We start from the raw sequence: 23307 nt of genomic DNA, 5'->3' as shown, positions 1-23307 counted from the left end.
TAGGCAAGTAGACCTGATGATTTGCAGAGATTTCGGGTAGGCTGGTTGCCTCTAGAATTCTAGATCACTGGTCAGCAGCTGCAGGTAACAGGGGTTATTTAACGTTGGCCCCACATGCTGGCTCACTGCTATGTAATATCAAAGGGTTAAATCCCTCGCCCCCCGGTGATCTCAGTGCTACTCAGGTGTCTCCATGCGCACCACAGCTGCTATTTTAAAACAACATGTATGTTAATTTATTTATTTTTAAAAACATGCATGTTAATTTATTTATTTTTAAAAGGTGTATGTGAAAATATGCGTATTAAAACCCATGTATGTTAAAACATTTTAAAAAATGTTAAAAAAATGGAAAAAAAAATGTGTTAAAAACAATGTTTTAAAAACATGTTTTTTTAAAAAAAAATAGAAAAATACATTTGTTAAAAAACGTGTATGTTAATTTTTTTTTCAAGTATGTTAATTGCATTCATGCAACAGGAATTGAACCTAGTGAGCACAAAACAGGCAGGTTGATTCCCTGAGTTGTGATGCTGTGGCACTGAAATGGGTTCAAATTTCTGTTCTCAGGTGACATGCCGGGCAATCGGAATCGGCGCTTACATCGTCCGGCTGGGACAGAGGACCATCCAAGTGGAAAATTCACATATCACCTTGACTGGAGCAGGAGCCCTCAACAAAGTAAGTTTCACTTCACCTTTCGGTCGCAAATCTGTATTTGTTGGTTTGTTTTTTAATTTGATTGTTTTTGAGTTGCGTTTTTGGCACATGTAGGTGCTGTTCGGTTTCTTTGGTTGATTGGCTTTGTTCTTTTATTTGGCCTAGAGCAGCCTTCCCCAATCTGGCACCCTCCAGGTGTGTTGGACTACAACTCCCATAACCCAGCCTTCCCCCAATCTGGTGCCCTCCAGGTGTGTTGGACTACAACTCCCATAACCCCCAGCCTCCCCCAATCTGGCACCTTCTAGATCTGTTGGACTACAATTGTCCAACAGATCTAGAATGCGCCAGGTTGGGGAAGAGTGGCATAAAAAATGTTAAGCTAGATGGACCAACTCTGCTGGCTGGGGGCTTATGGAAGCTGTAGTCCAACAGATCTAGAGTGCTCCAAGTTGGAAAAGGCTTATCTAGAGAGGATAAATTTAGATTCTTTTAGGGCAGTGAAGAATTGCTTTGCAGTTGAGCTCCTTGCCTGGCTTGGCTGGTGAATGCCAGCTGAGAGAAACTGAGTTGGCTACTGAGGTGGATAATGAATGGCTTTGTTTGAGTGTACATGTCTTTGAAGGAGCCAGACCCTTCCTGATAGAGGGCACTGCACCCATTAAGATCAGATGGACGGGCACTTTTCTATGTCCCTTTGTTCAGCGAGGTCAAAACGGGGCCTTTTCTGCAGTGGCCCCGAAGGCTCTACACCAAGCTCCCGAAGGATGTATGGTAGAACATTGTCTTGTAACCTCTGGGGGAAAAAAATGCAAGGGACATCTCTTTAAAGTAACCTTTGGAGGTTGATCGTGGTAGTGGCTATTTTCATTGCACACTTGGATTTTTAAAGAAATGGTTTGGACAGTTACATTTTTTTAATGTGTGGAATGTTTTTGTTTTCCTATGCCTGATGTGTGTTGTGGAGATGGCAGGATATTAGGCTCGTAATAAATATTAATAGTAATAGGACATGCCTTTTAAAGACTGTCTCTCCATATATCACTCTGGCCCCATCCTGGGCACCTGTGTTTGTCAAATCAGCTGCTGCTTCAGTTCCCATCTTTGTGTCTGATATGTACATCTGCCAGTAGAAGTAGGACCTTCACAGCTGTGGCCCTGAGGCTGTGGAACAACCCCTTCCTGGAATTCAGGCGTATTTCCTCTTTTCTCACATTGCAGAAGGGCTGTAAAATCTTCCTTTTTCATCTCACATTTGGGGCTTGTTTCCTAGGAGGATTGTTTTTCTTTCTGACTGGCTGATCTATTTTCTTTTTAATTATTCTGTTGTGTTGCCATTAAAAAAACAATACTCCCGTTGCTTTAATTGATTCTTTAGTTGCGCTAAGCTGCTTTGGACATGTGTGGGAAAAGTGGTATAAGGAATCATAGAGTTGGAATGTGTCCTAGAGATCATCTAGCCAACCCCCTGCTCAATACAGGATGCAGTGACAGCACGTTCAGAGTAAATCAGCAGTTGTGGTACTCCCCTTAGAGTGCATCTCTTCCTGCCAGAACACAGGTAAAAGTCATCTTCATGAGCTTTCCTCCCGGTTCCTCCCATTTGGCAAGTCAGATCTTCCCAAAGATCTATAAGGTGTGCAGAAGGTCACTCCGCTCCTATGAAACGACCTCGTCTGAGATGTTAGTTAGCATTCCATGCGAGAGGGAGACATTTTTTCTCCCTCTTTCAGAATAGTAGAACCCAGGGTCATCCCATGACGCTGATCAGTAGGAGATTCAGGACAGATAAAAGGAAGTGCTGCTTCACACAGTGCACAGTTAAACTATGGAATTCGATACCACAAGACAAAGTGATGGCCCCCAGCTTGGATGGCTTTAAAAGGGGGTTAAACAAATTCCTGGAGGAGAAGGCTATCAGTGGCTACTAGTCCTGCTGGCCATGTGCTACCTCCAGTTCCAGAGGCAGTATGCCTATGTGCCCCAGTTGCTGGGAGGGTGGGAGGGTGCTGTTGCACTTATGTCCTGCTTGTGGGCTTCCCGTGGGCAGCTGGTTGGTCAGTGTGTGAACAGAACACTAAACTAGTTGGACCCTTGGTCTGATCCAGCAGGGCTTTTCTTCTGTTCTTCTGTGCCCTTCTCTGATAGCTCTTGCCAATTCTCCAACCGCTGCTTTTCCAGAAGGATGGCCCTTCCCTGAGCAAAGAACGTCTGTGTGTGTGTGTGAGTGGAGAGGGCAGCGTGTTTGCGGCCTGCCTGATATATACCTGAATGAATTGTCCTCTGGGGACGAAATTGCCCCAACCCCAAGCCCATCCCACTTTAGGTTTTAAACAGGGTTGGAAGCAAAAGCCAAAGGCCAAGGCTCTTAAATCAACGTGCCACCCAGGCAGCAGCTGCTTGAGATTTATGCTCGAGAGCCAGCTTCTTGTGTGCAGAAGAGAGAAACAATTTGCCCTTGAAATACGGACAGAGAGAGAGAGAGGGGGAGAAAGCAGGTGGCGGGTGTGAGGAGGAGGGGGGACGAAGAGAGATTTCACTTTTATTTCCTTTCTTTGGGCAGCAAGCTAATCCCGGAGATTTGCAGCATAGCTGTAGCACACAGACTGCTGGGTGCTGCCATTATCGTTCTGGCTGCCCTGGGCAGAGGTGCAAGGAGACTTGTTGACTGGGGGGAGCAGGGCGTTTGCATAAAAATAACCTAAGGACTTAAAAATCGCGGTTTAAGCCAGCCTCCCCCCAACCTGGGGTCCTAGATGGGTTGGATTACCATCATCCCCAGCCTGGTTGGGGATGATGGGAGCTGACGTCCAACCCATTTGGAGGGCCCCAGGCTGGGGGGAGGCTGATTTAAACACAAACACACATGCACATAAGTTGTGCGGGGTGGAGAGCATTGCTTGGTATCAGACCACATGCATGTATAAGAACCCACATTCAAGCAGGTTCAAGAACCCACCTTCACATTCAGGAACCCACATCACAGGCAGTAGACCCAGGGAAGACATCACTATGGTCTGTGCCCAATTGGGTTATGGTCAACCTTGCAGAATGCCCAGTCGGTTGTCCTTGATGTAGTTCTCCAAAACCTGTCCTGGTTTTGGAGAACCAAAGTGCTCCCTGACCCGCCTTCCTTTCCACATCCACGTATGGCCACGCAAAGCAGGCTCAGGGGTCCATGTTTACCTCCATCATGGGCATTGGATGCTACTGACCCGGTGTGTCCATCTCCGTGGTCAAGAAAGCATTGAGTCATCGGACCAGAAGTCACAATTTTTTGCAGGCTCCTTAAAGGGATCATATCAAACATTTTTGATGGTTAAGTAGAAAAGAAGAGAGAGGTAGGGGGATTTAAGAGAAGAGTTTTGGCATGTATGAAAGGTTACACTAGAGTATCTCTCTCTCACTCACACAGAAGGCTTTATAGGTTAAAAGCAGCACCTTGAATCAAGCTTGCAAACTTACAGGCAGCCACTGCAAGCAAGTCAGAGTCAGTCTTATGTGTTCGGACCTTCTAGTCCCCGTTATCAATCTGGCCGCCGCATTTTGCGTGAGCTGCAGGTTCTGAACAGTCTTCAAAGGCAGCCCCACGTAGAGCGCAATGCAGTAATCTAACTTGGAGTTTACCAGAGCGTAGGCAACTGAAGCTAGTGTAAGGAGTGACCTAGCGGCCTTTTTCAGTAGACTCCAGTAGCCAACTCAAGATACAGACGAAAGGATTCTTTTCAAGGCTTTAATCCTTCTACAACTTAATGACTCTTTCAGATGCTAATCACCAGCGACTAAGCAAGGAACAGCAGAGTGGCCTATGCTTCGAGTAGGCAGTTGATCCCCGTTTGAAGGAGAGTCACTTGAAGACCCTGAACTTATGGGCTAGGGAGAGATCCTCCCTCTTTCCCTTGGGTCCACAGGAGGCGGCTGTTGCTTGCATGCCAAATGGGCGCTACGCCTCCTTTCCACGCCCTCCATCGCTCGTCGCTCCCTGCGTCTGCGTCGAGCGTCTAGCAAGCCCCTTTCCTGCACTTTCTCACTGCCAGGGTCACTATCTATCTCAGGAATGCCGGCAGGAGGAATCTCTGCCAGCTGCTGTGCCTGTGAGGGATGAGCTGGCTCCTCTCCCACCGATTGCTGATCCTCCTCAGAATCAGAACTACTCTGGGGTTCTATCAGCTCAGTTTCCACCCTGACAGCTAGGTTCTCCCTGTCCAGATAGGGGTGTAGCTGGGGCATCAGCCGAAGTTGGTGGAAGGCGCTCTGTGCCACTGATGCACCCTGAGCCTCAAGTGACAAAGATGGCTCTAGGAGAACCTTCAAGCTATGAACCTGTGGTGAAAAAGTTTGCATTAATTAGCAGGCTGTACCTTTGCCAAAGAAATGTTCTGACGATATAAAGAATACCAACCCATGATGGTTATTGGGATGGCTGGAGAACGTATCTTGTAACCCTGTTCCATCCTGTGTCTTCACTGCTCAGCATCAGCAGGGCACGGGGAGGAGCATAATGCATAACCACTTCTGTTCCTGTCTTGTGTGTGGGTGTGCATGCGCATCGCACCAAGCCCACTGACCCTCCTCCCTCCCCCCCCAATTGAAATAATGATAATGTACGTCTCCCAACTGCATCAAAGTATCAGCACATCAAAAGACAGGAGGCATGAAATGCAAATGGTACAGCGATGGCAGATGGATAGTGCATGATCGCCTGATGCCCAATGAATTTTAAAAGATGACGGTGTACACATGGGGGTGGGGGTGGAAAGGGAGAAGCTGCGAAATAAACACGTTATCCCAGCAATAGGTTTTTGCTTGTGTGCGCACGGGTGTGTGTGTGCTTGCCGCTCACTCCTGACAATATTTTTTCATGCTTCACTGAACATCCACTCTATCTCTTCACACACACCCATCCTCTCTCTCTCTCTCTCTCTCTCTCTCTCTCTCCCTCTCTCCCTCTCTCCTTTGCCTACCTCTCACACACATCTCGGGTCGCGTCACTGCAGCTCCGATGGATATAATAAGATATAAACCACGAGGTTGTTATTTGCATAGAAATAGCATGGAGCCCCCAGGCAGAATTGTGGCGTGGGGGAAGAGGCGGGGAGAAGGACACAGGGATCATTTGTCTAAAATTTTAATGGAAACTTTTGCTGAGACAGAGGTTTTGTTACATTTAAAAAAAATCAACTTTCTGTCCAAATCCCTCCTGCAACACCCCTCTCCCATTACACACACACACACACACACACACACCATTTAGTTTAACACAATGCTGTATGGAACAAGATCAATGACTTGTCATCTGTTGTACTGTCGGTAGATTTCAATTTGTTCCCTTAAGAAGTGTAATGCAACGAAACACACACTCATACACACACACATGCACACATACACATATGCACATTGACTTGGTTCACTCATACACACACACATGCACACATACACATATGCACGTTGACTTGGTTCACTCATAAGGCTAACCCTGGTTTATTTAACCCTGGGTTGTTGAATTCTGGGTTATCATGATGTGCAAACCCAGCCATGCTGACAAATCATGATTTGTTAACCACAAACAACGCAGAAAGACAACCCATGGTTTGTTGTTGGGTTGTGAACTCTGGGTTGTCATTATGTGTGGACCCAGAACTGTGAGTTGTTCATGGGTTGTTTTGCCAGGCTACACAGACAGTGGACAGGCATGGTAGAAAAAATGAGCCACTCTACATGCCAGTACTATAGCACTGGAAAGGCATTTTGGATACAGGGAGGGAGTGGGTGGAAGGAGAAAAGAAACAAGTAACCTACAGTTTTGAGTGCCATGGTTTGCTTGATCATCTGTCAGACAAACCCTGGGTAGGCAACAAACCATAGGTTAAATAAACCATGGGTTAGTATTATATGTGAACCAGATATCTCTCTCTCAGTAGATAGGTAGATGTAATATTTTACTTGAAGAGTTCAGTTTTACACAAATTGACCTGAACTGCACTGCTCAAACTAACATGCACACCAGAACTTAACTATCTGCTGGATTTCACACTTCTTTGATGTCATGAGACATTTTCTTGGCAGTATAAATGTATCAAAATACATATTTTGAGGGAAAGTAAGTTTGCATCACAATCCTATGTATGTCTACTCAGAAGTAAGTCCCAGTTAGGGGATTGCGTCCAGGTACTAAGTAGGTCAAGGATTGTAGCCTCGGAAATGCCAATTTAAATGCAGTTTAATGCAGTTTAATCTGCAATTATTCTTTTTTTTTAATGTGGAAACAGGACAGAATGGACTTCTGGGTGAACACAAGCACACTCATCCCTTGGCTGTGTGTCTGTGCACGTGCGTGCTCATACTCTCACTCTCTTAATGCATTTCATTTGGACTCCAAGCCTGTCCAACTTCACTCAGTTTTGCTGCCCACCTGACAGTGGCTGGTTCTTTGAAGAACCTGTTTGTTCATTTCTATCTTGTATCCAGCTCAGGCTCTCAGGACAGGGTTAACCATAGGAGCTCTGAAAAAGAATGAAAACAATTTAACCTACACACAGATGTACTGTTCATTTTTTTCTCTCGAAGTAGTCTTTTGTCCTCCTTTCCCCTCCCTCACTGGAGTCCCAAGCTATCTTTCAAAACCAGTAACGGAATAATTTAAAATAATCCCGCAAGGATTGTTGTTGTTGTGGTTAATAATAATAATAATACAAAATTGCTGTTGTTTATAACAACAACAGCAACAATAGTAATTGCACACAAGCCCATTTCAAAAGTTATTGAAAACCCAAGCCTAAAGCTTAGTATTAATCACCCCCCGCCACCACATTCCAGCGATACAAAAGAGAGAGTGAGATAAGTGGGTGCCAGAGAGAGAGAGAGTAAAGGTGGCGGGGCTGGGGGAAGGGTGGCAGAGAGAGAGAGAGAGAGAGAGGTGGCACAGAGAGAGAGAGAGAGAAATAGAGCAAAAAGGGTGGCACAGAGAGAGAGAGAGAGAGAAAAGGGTGGCATAAAGAAAGAAAAGTGGCAGCAATGTTGGAGATATTGTGGGAGATTTTAAAATGGCAGTTTGAAACCACCTGCCTCCGCTACCAGCCAGGTAAACCAGGTGTGGACAACTTCAGGCAGTCCAGGGGCCAGTCCAGGCCCCTGGACCTGTCATGGGCTGCATTCCCACCACTGTACCATCGAAAAAGGGAGGGAGAAGTAAAAAAAGAAAAGTAATTGTTTGCTGAATGGACACATTTAGCTTGCTTTCAAGCAAAATTTGTCCATTTTAAGTTTCCGTAGTGTATTGCCACGGAATTTCGCAACTTTTAAAACTTTATTTTAATTTTATTTGTCTATCTGAAAAAATTATAGGCCATTTTTTGGGAGGTATCCTCCTTTTGCCAAGGGCCCCATCATTCTTGGAGCCAACCCTGCCCATGCCAAGTCCTGCTGTATTGCCCATCGTCTACTCGGTGCCGAGGGAAACTTCTGGAGTCTTCTGCAGTGCTTCCAGACTGCTTGCTTGTTTCTTCCTTTCCTCGGAGGACGTCCTGCCTCTTGAACCATGTGGGCTGGACTTTGCCAGCTCTTGGACCTGCACACCTGCCAGTTCCATGGCTGAGGTGCCATAACTGAGAGAGACTTCTTATTGTCAGTTCTCGTTTATTTATGCCTCTCTTCAGCCAAAAAGTCTCCCAAGAGTAGCTTTCATATAATCAATTAAACAAGACAGTCCCTGCCTGCAGGCTTATGATCTAAAGAGACAACATGCAAGGAAAAAGGAATGTGGAGGGAAGAGAGGGGAAATTATTTCTTTTAGCGGGGCTGCTCTCCCTCTCATCTCCCTAATTCAACCTGCTAGAATGGCTGCTGGCAGTGACAGTTGAAGGAGGAAGACCCTTCATGAGAGAGATCTTTCAGCAGGGCTGGTGGGATGGCCCTGCTCTCCCTCTCACCCTTGGTTAGATGGAACCTGGAGTTGATTCTGTGTTGGCCATGCCATGGCCACGAACTAGAGGTGGGCAAATTTGCCAGTTTCGCTTTCCTCACACATTTGAATTTTCTTAAATCTCAAGTTCTTTTTGTCCCAAATCTGGAGAGCGTTGGGAATGTCGGTAAATTCTTACCCAAACCAAACTGAAAGGAAATTCTGTTTGCTGTACCTAGCTTCCAGCAGCTTCCTTCTAGTCTCTGCTCAGCAAGCCTGTGAACAAAGAAGCCATTTTTCTGTAGCCATGTGGGAGTACCTTTCTGTGAGTATCTTGTGTGTGGCTGGAGCAATGTTTAAATGAATTAACCACGTGGCTTGATTTTTGTGCAGGTCCTGACCACAGAATCAGCACCCAGCAGCCTCTGCTTTCGTGTCTGGGTCATTCATATGTTACCCTGGCCCTCCAGGAAAGGTTCTCACAGAAAAGAGCTCCCATGCAGCTTGGGTGATGTTTTATAGGCCCTCTGGCTATCGAGGCCTGAGAGAAGTATATGTCACGCCAGCTGCTGCTTCTCCACATTATAGCATCAGGAGCCAATCAGGCACTAGAGAACTGTGCCCAATGAGCGACCTAGAAGGAGTAACCACGCCTCCCCCTTCTGTATAAGAAGCTTCACTTCCTGTTAGCTTTTTTTTTGTGCATGGTGAACCCTCCACTGCTCAACTTGCTAACAACAGTAATACTACATTGCTGCTGTTGTTGTTATTCCAACACTAGACCTATAGCCAAACATTTTTTTGAATGGACCTAAAACAGAGGGGTCCTTTTTGAATGGACGTAAAGCAGAGGGGCAGAACTTTAGGCTTCAGATCCCACTCCACCCTTGCCGTGCCCCTTTTTCCCTCTGGCTCAACCCCCTTTCCCCCACCCACCTATTGTGTGCTGGTTTCCCAGCTTTTGTGCAGTTTTTTCGGCATTCTAAAAGGTTGAAATGCCTCTCCTAAGGTTTATTTACTGGCAATAAGAGCTTTAAGCTAGAATATGCTGGTATTTTTGGCCTTGTCCCTTTTGTCTTTGGTCCTGCCCGCCACTGGAATGTCTCCCCCTAGAGCTTCTCAGATATTTAATTTGGCTTTTGGGTTGAAAGTGTTTCAACACCTCATGTGACCTAAGAACACATGAGACAGAAGGAGGGAGGGTCAATAGGAAACAGCAAAAACCTAAATCCAAGTAGTGTGTTTCTGCTTATTTTTTATATTTGTTTATTTTGGACACTTCTAATCTGCCCAATAACTAATGTTCTCTGGGTGGATTGCAAACAGTTAAAAAACAAAATGCCATATAACAGTTAAAAACATAAAATACAATACAAATATTTAAAAGGATAAAGTACAATATAATATATAACAATAAACAGCACAGGAATTGATAAAACAGCCATAATAATCTAGAAGTAGGTCTCTAAAATGCTTGGGAGAAAAGAAAGGCCTTTGCCTGGCACGAAGAAGATAACAATGTAGGTGCCCGGCAAACCTTTTTGCGGAGTTTATTCCATAAGCAGAGTGCCACCACTGAGAAGTCCCTCTGTCTTTTAGACACCCACTTAGTTTCCTTTGGAGGGGGGCATTGGGAGGAGCACCTCTGAAGAAGACCTAAGGGTCCGAGTAAGCAGCAGTGGCTGGTGACGGCAGTTCCAGAGGGACTGTGATTCCATTCAGGGTTTTAGTTTTTTGTTGTTTATTCGCTCAGTCGCTTCCGACTCTTCGTAACTTCATGGACCAGCCCACGCCAGAGCTTCCTGTCGGCTGTCACCACCCCCAGCTCCCCCAAGGTCGAGTCCGTCACCTCCAGAATATCATCCATCCATCTTGCCCTTGGTGGGCCCCTCTTCCTTTTGCCTTCCACTTTCCCTAGCATCAGCATCTTCTCCAGGGTATCCTGTCTTCTCATGATGTGGCCAAAGTACTTCAGTTTTGCCTTTAGTATCCTTCCCTCAAGTGAGCAGTCTGGCTTTATTTCCTGGACTATGGACTGGTTTGATCTTCTTGCAGGCCAAGGCACTCTCAGAATTTTCCTCTAGCACCACAGTTCAAAAGCATCTATCTTCCTTCGCTCAGCCTTCCTTATGGTCCAGCTCTCGCAGCCATAGGTTACTATGGGGAATACTATTGCTTTAACTATGTGGACCTTTGTTACTTTAGAATAATATTATTGTAATTTGTTTAGTTTTGCACTTTTTAAAAGAAGTGCAAATTGCTTGTCAGTTTTCTGAAGGGCTTTGCCTTCATTGGCTGGATCTTTGGAAGACAGGGATGGGTCTGTATATTACTGAGCAATTTGGTACATTGCTGCTCCCTCCACTACTGTGCTTGCTAAAATATTTCTACATTTGGAATATCCCTGCAGGCTCCCTGGGCTTCACATGAGGATTCTTTCAGGCTTTGCTCCTGCTTTGAACCCATGGTTTGTGCCAAGCCCAAGTCCAGTGGCGTTCAGGCTGTGCTCCAGATGCCTCTTGTCATGGCAAATGAGATCAAAGTAATAATGGGGGAGCAACGGTGTGAGAGTTGGAACACCAAGTGCCATCCCCACCATTCAAAGGAGCATTATAATTATTAATGCATGATATGAATCTTTCTGGAGTGGCACAGCATGACATTAGGAGGGATATGGACGGGTTTGGTGCCTTTGAGAATGCTAATTGGAAAAGAAGGGGGCAGAGGAATGTCAAAAGGAAAATTGACACTCTGCCAGATCGAGACTTTCTCCCTGGGCCTTGCGTTGATGCTCACCAAGGTTATCCTGTTCTTTTGCTTCTAGAAAGAGGATGAGAAGGGTTGCCTGGGTTAATGGGAATTGGTCTCAGAGGGAAAAAGAATTGGCCAGGCTGGGACCAGATCCAGGCATGATGCAAACCTGAACTGGATCCAGGATCAACAGCTCGGGTGCCGGTGTGAGAAGTGGTTCGTGGAGCGGGTGGAGCAGAGAGAAGCTTGAGGTTCTGCAGGATGATTGAGTTTGGGGAGAGGAAGTTTCCTGAGGTTTTTGTGACGCCTTGTGTGGAGGAGAGGGTGAGGTGCATGGAGAGATTATTGTGGGAGAGCAGGGGCGATGCAGGCTGGCCTAGGAGCAGAGAGAAAGAGCCAGGAAATGGAGATCAGGACGGGAACGATGGCCTTGGTGCAGGAAGTGAGGGACAGCACCACTGTCAATGTGGGTTTTGGTGAGCAGAGTGGCCACGAACTCCTGTGTATGGAGTGGTGGATCTCAAGTGTGGGATGAGGATTCTCTGGCCCCATGCTGTTACTGAGGCTGCCTCCATTTTCCTCTGAGGGGCGGGGATCCCAGCTATATTCTCCAGCTATAGACTCCCTGCCACGGCAAGGGGGGGGTCTGTTCCCTCCAGATCCGTTATGAGTTGGGGAGTGGGCACCACCTTAGGAAGTGTCATGGATGCCCAGCCAAGTTGCTTGGCACAAAATTCAGCTGGCAGCTTCATTCTGTGTGTGTGTGTGGGGGGGGGGGGTTGTACATATGACTTAATATCAGTGAGACAGATTCTTGAACTGGAAGCGTATCAGCACCCCTTCCTCCCGTCCTCCCTCAGCCTTAATTTGTGTGCCAGACACTGGCGTTACTAATCCCCCTTTATGTTTCTTTAGGGAAATCGGGTCAAAGAGTTTTCTGTGATCTTCTCCCCCAACCCCCCTGCAATTTCCACATACATAAGAATTGCTTGTATGTGTGCCGATCCATGTTTATATATTGGTCCTGCATGTGGCTTCTGTCCATTTGTGAAAGGAGAGGGAATGGCAGCATTAGTGGACTGGAATATGCTTTTCCTGCTGAAACCACCTTCTTGCCATTTCCTGGGGAAAAGGGACAAATCTCTCCATCAGCTTGTCTAACCCTTTTAAGAGAAGCTTGTGATCTGTGAACATTAGACAAGCACAGGCCCTGCATCCGTGGCAGGAACGACACTGTTTTGTTTCCAGCCTTAACATGCAGTGCTGAGCTGAGAGCACCATTTGCTGGTACTGATACATTCCCCTCGTACATGCTGTTTTTTTGTAAGGCACCCGGGGTTTTGAACTGGGGATTTTGGCAACCGGACCTCAAGCACCTTCTTTTCAGTGGCATCATATCATCTTGCCAGAAGATGGAGCTGCACTCCACTGTGCTTAGGCACCACCCTTGCAAATGGCCACAAGGTGGTACTGCAGCCTCTAGTTTAGCAGTTGTCAGGTGACGCAAGGGAGCCTATAGAATTACAGTTGCCCCTATAAAGCCTCAGACCCTGGCCTGGCCCTTCAGTCTGAGCAAATGATCGTTTGAGAGGAGACAAGGACCTCTCAGACTGTCTGTATCGGTTTAACTGCTTAATATGTGCTGTGCCCCCAGACAAGCAGGGCTGTGATCTTCTGTAATTAGGTATATCTAAGTTGGGAACTCCCAGTGACTTGAGTTCAAATCGCCTCTCAATTGCATAATTTACAGGGTGGCCTTGAACAAGTTGCTTGGTGCCCTCCAGATGTTCTGGACTTCAGCTCACATCAGCCCCAGCCAACATGACCAGTGGTCAGGAATTCTGAGAGTTGTAGTCCAGAACATCAGGCCGATACCAGGTTGAGGAAGGCTGGAGTAGATGATTCTTTAAAGACAATGGGCTCCCTGGAGAATCCCTGTTGTCTCCCAGCCCTTTTTTTTTTTTTTTTAACAAATTTTGGTGATTATCATTTCAAAAAGTGTCAGATACTTTGAACATTTTTTAAAGGGAAAAGTGAGATATAAATGTGTTAATGTTTGAATAAGTAAATAAAATGGGGGACAGTCCCATGTATGCTGCCTTGAGTTTCTTTGGAAAGGGTGGTATAGAAATGTGACGCTATGTGGACTATAAATGTAATAGAAATGTAATTAATAAATACAAATAATAATAATAATAATAATACCACCAGAAAGGAGTAATGAGGAGGAAGGGCTGAGGTATAGATAGAGAAATGTGCAAAGATTTGTTCCAGGACCAGCTGAAAGGTTTCCAAGGATTCTGGAATGGCCATAGCCTAAAAAGGAGACTTTAGTCACATGCTGCTTTCCTCTGGATTTGCAGTCTATGGGCATTCCCAGTAACTGGCAGGCTTTTCACTGTGCTTCCCCCCTCTGTCCCCCCCCCCATCATTCACCAGAGGAAAAAAGAGAGTTTGCGAACAGCTCTTCAAATATATCATGCAATAGTGTACCATGAATTTCTTGTGAACCACGGTGGCGGAGCAGTTTTATTTATTTCCACGACTTTAAATCAATACAAAGTAGACCTCTCCGTTCTGGAGCTCGGGATGGAGTGCAGGGAGATCGCTCAAGGCGGGGGCTGGGGGGAATGACTCCATTGTACTCTTAAAACTTTGGGGAAAGGAGATGACAGCTATATAATTCCATTTACCAGGCGCTTGGGGTTTTAATGTGGAGGTGACGGGGAGCTCTTTGTGCGTTTAGTGCCCCACATCTTCTAAATAAAAGATCTGCAGAGCTGATAGCGGGAGCATAGCACCGGCTTTAATAATCTCCAAGCATTAGACCGAGCCAATATGTTCCCAAGTCAGAAAAGGTCCCCCACCGAACACTCGTAAATTAAAAAGTGCAGGAGCAGCTCCTGTGTTCCTCGATTAGAAATGCAAAGGCTGCAGTCTGGTTTCTGAGGAGGGGGGTAGAAGCCCTTTGCAGCCATGGGGATGGATGGGTGTTTGGGAATGGGAGCATATCCAAGAACCTGAGGAGAGTCAGTTCTCGGCTTGATCCTGAGCCAGTGTTCTGGTTCTGGTGCAAAAGTTATTGTTGAACTGCTTGGGAGCAGTAACCTCAGTGCTGTCAAATTCAACATATATGCATCTCAAAACCTGCCCAGGAAGTCCAACAGTGCTATTTAACATCAGAAGAGGAAACCTCTGAGGGTATTCTTTGAAAAGAAACTTGAAAGAAGAAAGCCAGGAAGGTCAAATATCTCTTCAGGATGCTTGGGGTTTCTTTTTAAAAACACTACAACAGTGATAGCAACCATGGTGCTCTCCAGATGTTTTGGACTACAACTCCCATCAGCCCCATCCAGCATGGCCAGTGGTAAGGGCATGTGGAAGTTGTAGTCCAACAAAACATCTGAAGGGCACCTAGCCCTGCACTATAATAAAAGTGCCTTTTTAAAAATCTGTGTTGTACAAAGAAGTCCAAAGAGGATGACAGCATGGTTAATGAGAAGGATCAAAGAAGCCATAAAAGTCAGGAAGGCTTCCTTCTAAAACATAGACATCTTGCCCAAGTGAGGAGAATAAAAAGTAACAGAAAGTCTAGCAAAACAAACGTAAGTGACGATGAGGCAGGTTAAAAAACAATAGCTCACATGAATTTGAGAACCATATTGTTAAAAACATCAAAGCAAATAATAAAAATGTCTTTAAATAGTGTAAAAGTACAAAACTAGCCCTGAAGAGATGATGAGACTATTAGAAGTCCAAAGGTGAAAAAGTCACTGAAGGAAGATGAGGTGGTCGCAGAGAAGCTCAACTAATTTTTATATCAGTCTTCACTGCAGAAGATTTGGAGAAATAACTATGCCTGAACTCAACTGTGAAATGGTTAAATCTTTTTTTAAAAAAATGCAAGTTATCACTGAAATTAGTCTCTTTACTTGGAAAGTAGCCAAAGCAACATTTTTTGCAAAAGGATCTGGAGGGATCCAGGAAATTTCAGGCCACTGAGCTTAACTTCTGTCCCTAGTATATTGGTGGAAAGCATTATTAAAGCTGGAATGTTTAAATATATAAAGAAGAATGAGCCTTGCTGAGGAAGAATCAGCATGGCTTCTGCAAGATAAACTGCTTCCTCGCCAGCCATTTAGAATTCTTCAAGGATGTCAGCAAACTTGTAGAGGAGAGTGATGGTATGCTTGGTCCTCCAAGAAATTTTTGACAAAAGTTTTTCATCAACAGCTCTTGAGTAAACTTAATGATCATGATCTAAGTACAGAAGTCTTCATATGGACCTTGGAATAGTAGTAGATTATTAACTCAGCTGCACTGGCTGTGAAAAAAGCAAATGTTGAGGTAGATATTGTAAGGAGTGAGAATGAAACTAAAACACTGAATATCATCATGCCCTTATATAAAGCCCTTAGATACTGTGTACAATTCTGGTCACTCATTCTCAAAAAAAATGTCCTACTAGAGCTGGGAGCTGAAGCCATTAAGGGTTGGAGTACTTTTCCTATGAGGCACATCTAAAGTGTGTAATAAAAATAAATGCTTGCCGATACCTCCTTCTTACATGTGAATGGTGCCATTTTGGCTACAACTGCACTTACTCCTGAGCACTGGAAATAGAGGGAATGATGCACAGAGTGGAGAAAGTGGATTGATATATATATTGTCCCTCTCATATTATCTCACCATCACCCAATAAAATAGATTGGCAGTGGATTCAGGAGAGACCAAAGCAAGCTGTACTCTGTACAACGCATAACGAAACTTGTGGAACTCGCTACCACAAGTTCTCATGATGGCCATTGGCTTGGATGTCTTTCAAGGTAGATTAGCCAGCCTCATGGAGGAGAGGTCTATTAAGTACTACTAGTCATGATATCTAAATGGAGGCAGTATGCTGGGGAACAACTAGCAGGGATTGCCTTCAAGCTCGTGTTTTGAGAGCTTCCCAGAAGCACTTGGCTGGCCGTTGCTGGAGATAGGATGGACTAGACCAGGGCTGGGGAGACCCGTGGCCCACCAGACGTCGTTGGATTCCAACTCCCATCAGTCCCAGCCATCATGGTCAGGGATGATGGGAGTTGTAGTGCATCCGCATCTGGGCTAGATAGACACTGATCTAAGCCAGCCTTCCCCCAACCTGGTATCCTCCAGATGTGTTGGGCTGCAATTCCCATAATTGGCCATGCTGGCTGGGAATTATGGGAGTTGCAGTTCAGAACACCTGGGGAGTGCCAGGTTGGGGAAGGCTGATCTAAGCTTTTGATCCAAGTCCCAACCATGCCCTGATCCAGTAGGACTCTTCTTATAATTCAGGGGTGGGGAAACTCTGGCACTCCAGGTGTAGCTGAACTACTGCTCCTATCATCCCTTCCCATTGGCCAGGCTGGCTGGGACTGATGGAATTTGGAGTCGAACAACAGCTGGAGGGCCACAGATTCTCCAGCCCTGTTATAACTGTTGCAGAGAAATGGAAAAGTGGAACATGGCCCTTCCCTTGTTTAAAGGCACAGGTTGCGCTTTGAAAACCAGCACCAGCATCTGCCTTTGTTATCAAGTTGCCATTATTCCACCATCTAATAACTTTTAATGGGCAGGGCAGAAGTGCTGATCGATGAAGCTGAAAGCTGTTCGAGGCTCAATTGTAGATAATTGGACTGGAACTTTAACTCTTTCTTTCAGCATTAATTCCTTTAAAAGGGATTTGTATGTGTTTGTTTCCCTTTCTTCTTTTGAGGCAGGAAGCAGGCAAACAATGGACAGAACAGGGCAGGGGAAGCAGGCAGCGTGGCCATGAAAGGGGCTATCACTGGCCTGCGCCCCTGGTGACCTCTACCAAGCTAAATAGGACTGAACAGCCACGTGTGGCATTGCACCAATGACTTCCTTTTTATGCCCTCACCCTGAAAACGCAAAATTTGAAGTCGAGAACAGGCACATGCAGGCTAACTTCAGTTGGGTGGATCACACGTTGTGCAGGCTGTGGGTGAAAAAAGGAGCAAAGCCAGGAGAAATATAAATTGGGCAGGCTCAGGAGATGGCAAAGTTTGTTTGCTTGTTTGTTTAGAGTATTTTTATCCAGCTCCTCGGCCTAAAAGGTTCCTGGAGCTGCTTACAAATAACCAGTAAAAGAAGACAGTCCCTGCCCATAGGCTTGCAATCTAAAAAGACAGGACACACAAGGAAAAAAGGAAGAGAAGAGGGGGAAAAAAACAAGTCTTTCAGCAAGCCGTTCTCTCTCTCAGCCTCAGACTCCACATCTGCAATCTATGGGGATACTAATTCTGTCCTACCTTTATTGGGGTATAGAGATCAAGTCTATGAACTGCTTTAGAATATCCCAGGTTCTATATAACTGCTAGATTGGGTGTCCATTGCAGAGATCTCTGGTTCTGTTTTTGGCCCAGAGAATATGAGCCTAACTGTAGGTTGAGCTCCTCCTTGAAAGACTTCTGGAATATGGTGGGCAGTGTTGCCAGACAGGGCCTTTTCTGTGGAGTAACAGAAAAAATTGTGGAACTTCCTCTCTTGGGAGGAATTTCACTCGCCCTTTTCCTGCTTACTTTTAGCTGCCAGGGCCAAGGTGCATTTTTCCAGAGGGCTTTTGGGGTTCTCCAATGACATTTTTAAAAAGGTTTTTTGTGTAATGAACATTGATGTTTTGGTTAATGATGCTACTAACTGAGGGGGGCGGGGTGTTGGGTGTAAAAATAACCAGTTGCTTTTATATGATGTGTTAATCTGTATTGTTTTTGCATGTTCTGCAAGCTGCTGGAGATGTATTTGGAGGCAAATAAATAAATATTCCCTGTCTCTGCCAGAAGTCTCCAGGGTGGCAGGGGGAGTGCACGGAACAGAATATAGAGAAACAAGCTCTGGTTGGAGAGAGAAATACAAAGAAAGGGGAGCTAATCACCACCATCTGCCAAACGAATCTTGCTGGAGGCAAACTGGAGCTGCCGCGGTCACCACTTATCTGGAGATGGTGCAGACGGCTCAGGTTTACTGCTGCTGACAAGCAGCGAAAGTGGTCTAATATATACCGTCTGCTCTTGCCCTTTAAATCCCGTTTTGGAGATAAAGATAAATAGGCAGCTCCTTCTCCCCCCACCCTCCACAAGTCCATCACGATGCTTTGAGTGAAGCAGCGCAAAGGGTTGCAAGAAATGAAATGGCTGCCTAATGCCAAGTCAGGTGCCATATTTACTTGTCATTGTGTTTTGACAGCAGAGGCAGCATGGATCTAAGCTGCATTTGAAAGCCAACTGGTGGTTATTCGTTCAGGTAATTTAGATGGGAGATGGATGATATATACAGACATATGCACCAAAAGTTGATGGTGGAAGAGGGAGCGCTGCTTGTACTGTGTATGCTCATTCTGTTGTTGCCTCTGATAAAATAGGTTTGGCAGGCTTTTGTGTGTGTGTGTTTTTAAGAAACCCTGCAGAACCTGTTTGACACACTCTTGCCAGAAGCAGTAGAGAGATGTCTGAGTAATTCTGAATGTGGGCATCCTTGGTCTATAGATAAAATATCTGTTAAACAGTCTTGACTGTAAACAAAACAGAAGAAGGGGGGTCCCTGGTCCAGATCTGGCCCCCAGAGGGATGTCATCTGTCCTCATGCTGTTGTCAATCCAGGCAAAAAGGAGGGAAGAGGTGGGGGTGTACCTATGGCGTTGGCTTGTCTGCTGTGCCCCTGCTGACCAGACCTTCCTGAATCCAGCTTTCCTTGCTTTGACTCTGGACTCCTTCCTTGACTGATTTCTGGTGTGAGTAGTTCTAGACTGAACTTTGACTCTCCTTCTGCCTGCTCCTTACCATATGACCATAAGAAGAGCTCTGCTGGATCAGGCCAAGGCTCAGTCTAATCCACCATTCTGTTCACACAGCGGCCAACCAGCTGCCCATGGGAAACAGACAAGCAGGACACGCATGCAAAAGCACCTTCCCGCCCATGTTCCCCAGCAACTGGTGTACATGGCATACAGCCTCTGATCCTGGAGGTAGCACAGAGCCATCAGGACTAGTAGCCATTGATAGCCTTCTCCTCCATGAATTTGTCCAAGCCCTTGTCTGCTGAGCTGCCTTGTTGCCTGTTACCAGGACTGGACTCTGACCCTCCGCCTGCCTGCCCCTTGTCTGTCGTGTTGCCTTGGAACTTTGTTGCCTGTGACCTGGACTATTGAGACTTTGGCTTTTACCTGATCCCTGATTGTGCCGACCACCTCGGAACTGTTGGACCCTTGAACCTGCAACTGCTAGGCCCAGACTCTGGAAACATGACATTGTCAGCAGGCTGCATACAGAAGGAGACTTGCTTATTTGGGAATGTGGGCTGCCATCCCCTCCCCCTGTTCATTCTCCAGTTACAGTAGCTTTTGAGGAGGAAAACCTCTTTAGCACAGAGAGTTGTGTGTTGGCTCTTATATCCACTTTATTTTATTTATTACATTTATATCGTGACTTCTTTCCTCTTGCAAGGAACCGAAGGCGGCTTACGTGGGCCTCCTCTCCATTTTATCCTCACAACAGCCCTGTGAGGTAGGGTAGGCTGAGAGTCAGTGACAGGCTCAAAGTCACCCAGTGAGCTTCATGGCCGAGTGGGGACTAGAACCCGGCTCTCCCGAGTCCCAGTCCACAACATCACACTGGCTCTCTTATTACACCTCCCCATCCCCATGGGATCACCCTTGGGAGTGCACAGAGTGGCTGTTGGGCATATGGCCCAAATATTATTGCATAGAAGATACATTTGCATGAATTGGTGCCTCTGGGGGGTGGGGGGCTGTATACATGGACACCGTGGTTTGCAGGATGGTAGCTGCCATTTAAAAAGGAATGGTGTGGGCATGTTTACAGCCTCCGTTCATATGCCAGACCATACAGATGCCACTGTGCAATCACAACTGGGTCATGAGCTTGCTCCTTGCAGCCCTCCAATGAGGATGGGGAGAAGATTATGAGACAACATCTTAATATTTCGTGCGAAGTCCGTTGCACTTCTGGAGGGCAAAGGAGGCCTGCCGAAACTTCAAGACCCACAGGCTCTAGAGGCCTAAGGAACTCCATTTGGGGAAGGAGTGAAAGCTGTGAAAGCTATCTTTTAATGTTTTAATCTTTTTACAATTTTAATATTGATGATTTAATTATATTTTTTACTTTTGTACAGTTGTATTTATATTTCTATTTATAGGTTTTAATTATAGCAGTTTTAACGTTGTAAGGCCGCCTTGAGCCCCAGTATTGGAAAAAAGGCGGGATATAATAATAATAATAATAATAATACGAAGAAGAAGAAGAAGAAGGCACCATAGTAATAATTCACCTCAAGTTGGTTGCATTTGCTGGGGGCAAAGGAGGCCCGTCAAAGCTCCATGAGCCCCATGCCCCAGGCCTAGGAACTCCATTTTAGGAAGGGGTGAGGGTACGAAGGCACCATCTTAATAATTTACCTCGAAGTCAGTTGCATTTTCTAGCATGGTGTTGTTTCTAGGTAGGTGTGTGTGTAGGGTGTATGGTTGTGTTTTTGTGCGTGTGGTTTCTTTTGTGGTGGGGGCGTTTAAGATCTAAATGAAACGGGTACATAATGCCCTCTGCCTGTTGGAGAGACTCGAGCCATAAAAATAACAAATGGCGTGTATTTGCTCGAATGTCAAAGTTATGAGTTTATTTTGTAATGATGTGCTCCTGCCTTCATGAGGTAAACTGGCCGTGGCAGAGGTGTTATTAGTAATATGGACCCAGCGGAGCAGAAAGCCGAGTGACCGAGAGATCAGTGTATCAGTCAGCGAGAGGGCAAATGGGAAGAGACAGCGGGGGAATGAGAACCGGGCCGTGTGGCGCTTGGGCTGAGATTAGAAGAAAGGAGCAGTGCGCAAGAGAATTGAGAGACCGGTGGTCAGAGGCTCATTCTTATGAACTCCTTGAACGGAAACACCAGGGGGCTTTGTACCTGTTCACGTGGCGTGAAATTTTTTCTTTTTTTCCTTTTTGTAGGGGGGCAAGGTCATTTTCAGCCTTGTTCCTTTCAAGGCCTTTTTGCTCTCTAATTGTATTGCTGTAGCATATTTCCTCTCTACCTCAACTGTGCGGATTCTGCCTGGCAAAAGGCATCCCCGAGAATCCCCCACTTTTATGACTTCCATTTTAATTTTGTAAACCAAGTTTCTGGCCCCTGGGGTTATGAAGGTGGGTTTGAAAGCATGTGGGCAGCGCCCAGTAAATTCTCAGAAACACTATAGTGGCAGGGGGACCATATATGAGCTGTAGTTTGAGAAGATGGGGAGGGGCCTTTGATGGCCTGCATTGACTCATTATTTTGCCTGTTCCCCATCAGCAAGAGGGCAAACAGAAGTTGATGGCAGGGGAATAAGAACAGGCATAAGTGATGCTTAGGCTAAGATGAACAGCCCATCAGCTTGGGACCAGTTACCTGGCAGATCACCTACCCTAATATAGACCTGTGCAATCATTAAGATAATCGGAAGAGACTTTCCTGGTTGTGTCGCGACTGGCAAATCGCCATCTTGCAGCAGCCCAGAAGCAGGCCTTTTATGTGGTGGCACCCAACTTGTGGAATGGCCTTCCCCCTGGTGGTGTGTTTTGCACAAATTTTGTTGCACAAAAATACGCAAAAATAAAAAAAACGGCCAAAAATGCACATTTCCCCACAGGCCAAAGCGTGAAAATGTGCATGGGGGGGAGGTTGTGCATTTTATGGGAATTTGCGCATTTTTGCATGTGCAAATTTGTGCACATGGGAATTGGTGCAAATTTGGAAAATTAAAAAATCCCGACCAGTTCCATTGATGGGCAGATGATGGAACAAAAGGTGCCTGATAACCCGTGAAACGCAGACAGAATGGAGTTTACACCGTCTGTACATCCCTAGTACTTGGTTTTGTTTTTTAAATAAATTGTTCCTATAAATACATTTTAAGGTCCAATCCTGTGCATGTTCAGACAGAAAGTCCTACAACTCCCAGCATTCCCCAGCTAGCACAGCTGGCTGGGGCATGCTGGGAGTTGTGGGACTTTTTTCTGTCTAAACGTGCATAGGATTGCGTCCTTAATGTATTTTACACTTTCTTTGTAAACTGTTTAGCGATTTTTTAAAAAAAATAGGGTATGTGTTTATATAAATCTATGAAATAAATAATAACAAAATGATGCACAATAAGCAAATGTATGCAAATGTATTTAAAAGGCAAGGAGTCTCCATCCTTAATGCTGCAAAGTCAGTTTTGAAAACTCGCCTATAGCAAAGTTAAAGATAAATCACAGTAACTTGGAAGCTAGACTGGAAAAGCTGGGCGCTTGTGATGTGCATGCATGAATGATGCAATGTAAGTAAATTGCATGTATTTGGCTACATTGAATGACTTTTTTTTTACTTTTTCCCCATTCTGAAACCTCACCCACTGATTTCTAGGAATCTTACAGAGGTCTTTCTGCCCTTTGGAGACTTCGCCATTGTCCACACTTTTTCAAAGGCTAACTTGTAAGGAGTCTTAAATATTTTAGCCTTTCAAAATGGGCCAGCAGTTGACCCACAATACATCCAGACTTTCTTATCTGTACAAAGAAACATCTTGCTGCTTTAATCCACAACAGCCCAAATTATAATACGAACCAAACTAGATGAGATGTGGGAGTATCTCCCCTTTTCGGTTTTTAATGTTGATGCCGATGCAGCTCAGCTACTTTCTCAGAGTAGTGACAAGGAGGACGGTGCTTTTATTAAGGACTGCTGAAATCCCACCAGGTCACCTTTTGTCTATGGCTGCCTCCGCCTGTATGAACCTACTTGTTCGTCCTTTCTTGAGAGGCAGTGTGGCATAGTGGTTAGGCTGTCAGCCTAGAACTGGGGAAATGGTGGTTCAAACCTCCTCCTGGCCATGAGTCTCACTGGGTGACCTCAGGTCAGTCACTCTCCCTCATTCTCTCTCAACCTAATATACCTCACAGGGTAATTGGGAGGATAAAATGGGT

General features: G+C 45.6%; 1 protein-coding gene across 3 annotated transcripts in view; it reads left to right on the top strand.

Annotated features, from left to right (window-relative positions):
- The window catches only part of ACACA (acetyl-CoA carboxylase alpha), a 264931-nt gene that overhangs the window by 190727 nt on the left and 50897 nt on the right, over positions 1-23307 (top strand). For all 3 annotated transcript variants that reach the window (XM_084822406.1, XM_084822405.1, XM_084822407.1), the window contains one exon: positions 571-681. In XM_084822406.1, the coding sequence (XP_084678532.1) occupies positions 571-681 (111 nt within the window). The remainder of the gene's footprint in view (positions 1-570; positions 682-23307) is intronic.

This window comes from Heloderma suspectum, chromosome 16 (genome assembly GCF_057233095.1).
Source record: "Heloderma suspectum isolate Gila_16-S chromosome 16, 16-S_ref, whole genome shotgun sequence".
NCBI lineage: Eukaryota > Metazoa > Chordata > Lepidosauria > Squamata > Helodermatidae > Heloderma > Heloderma suspectum.
Note: the sequence above shows the minus strand (reverse complement) of the source record. Positions and strands in the feature narration are given on the sequence as shown.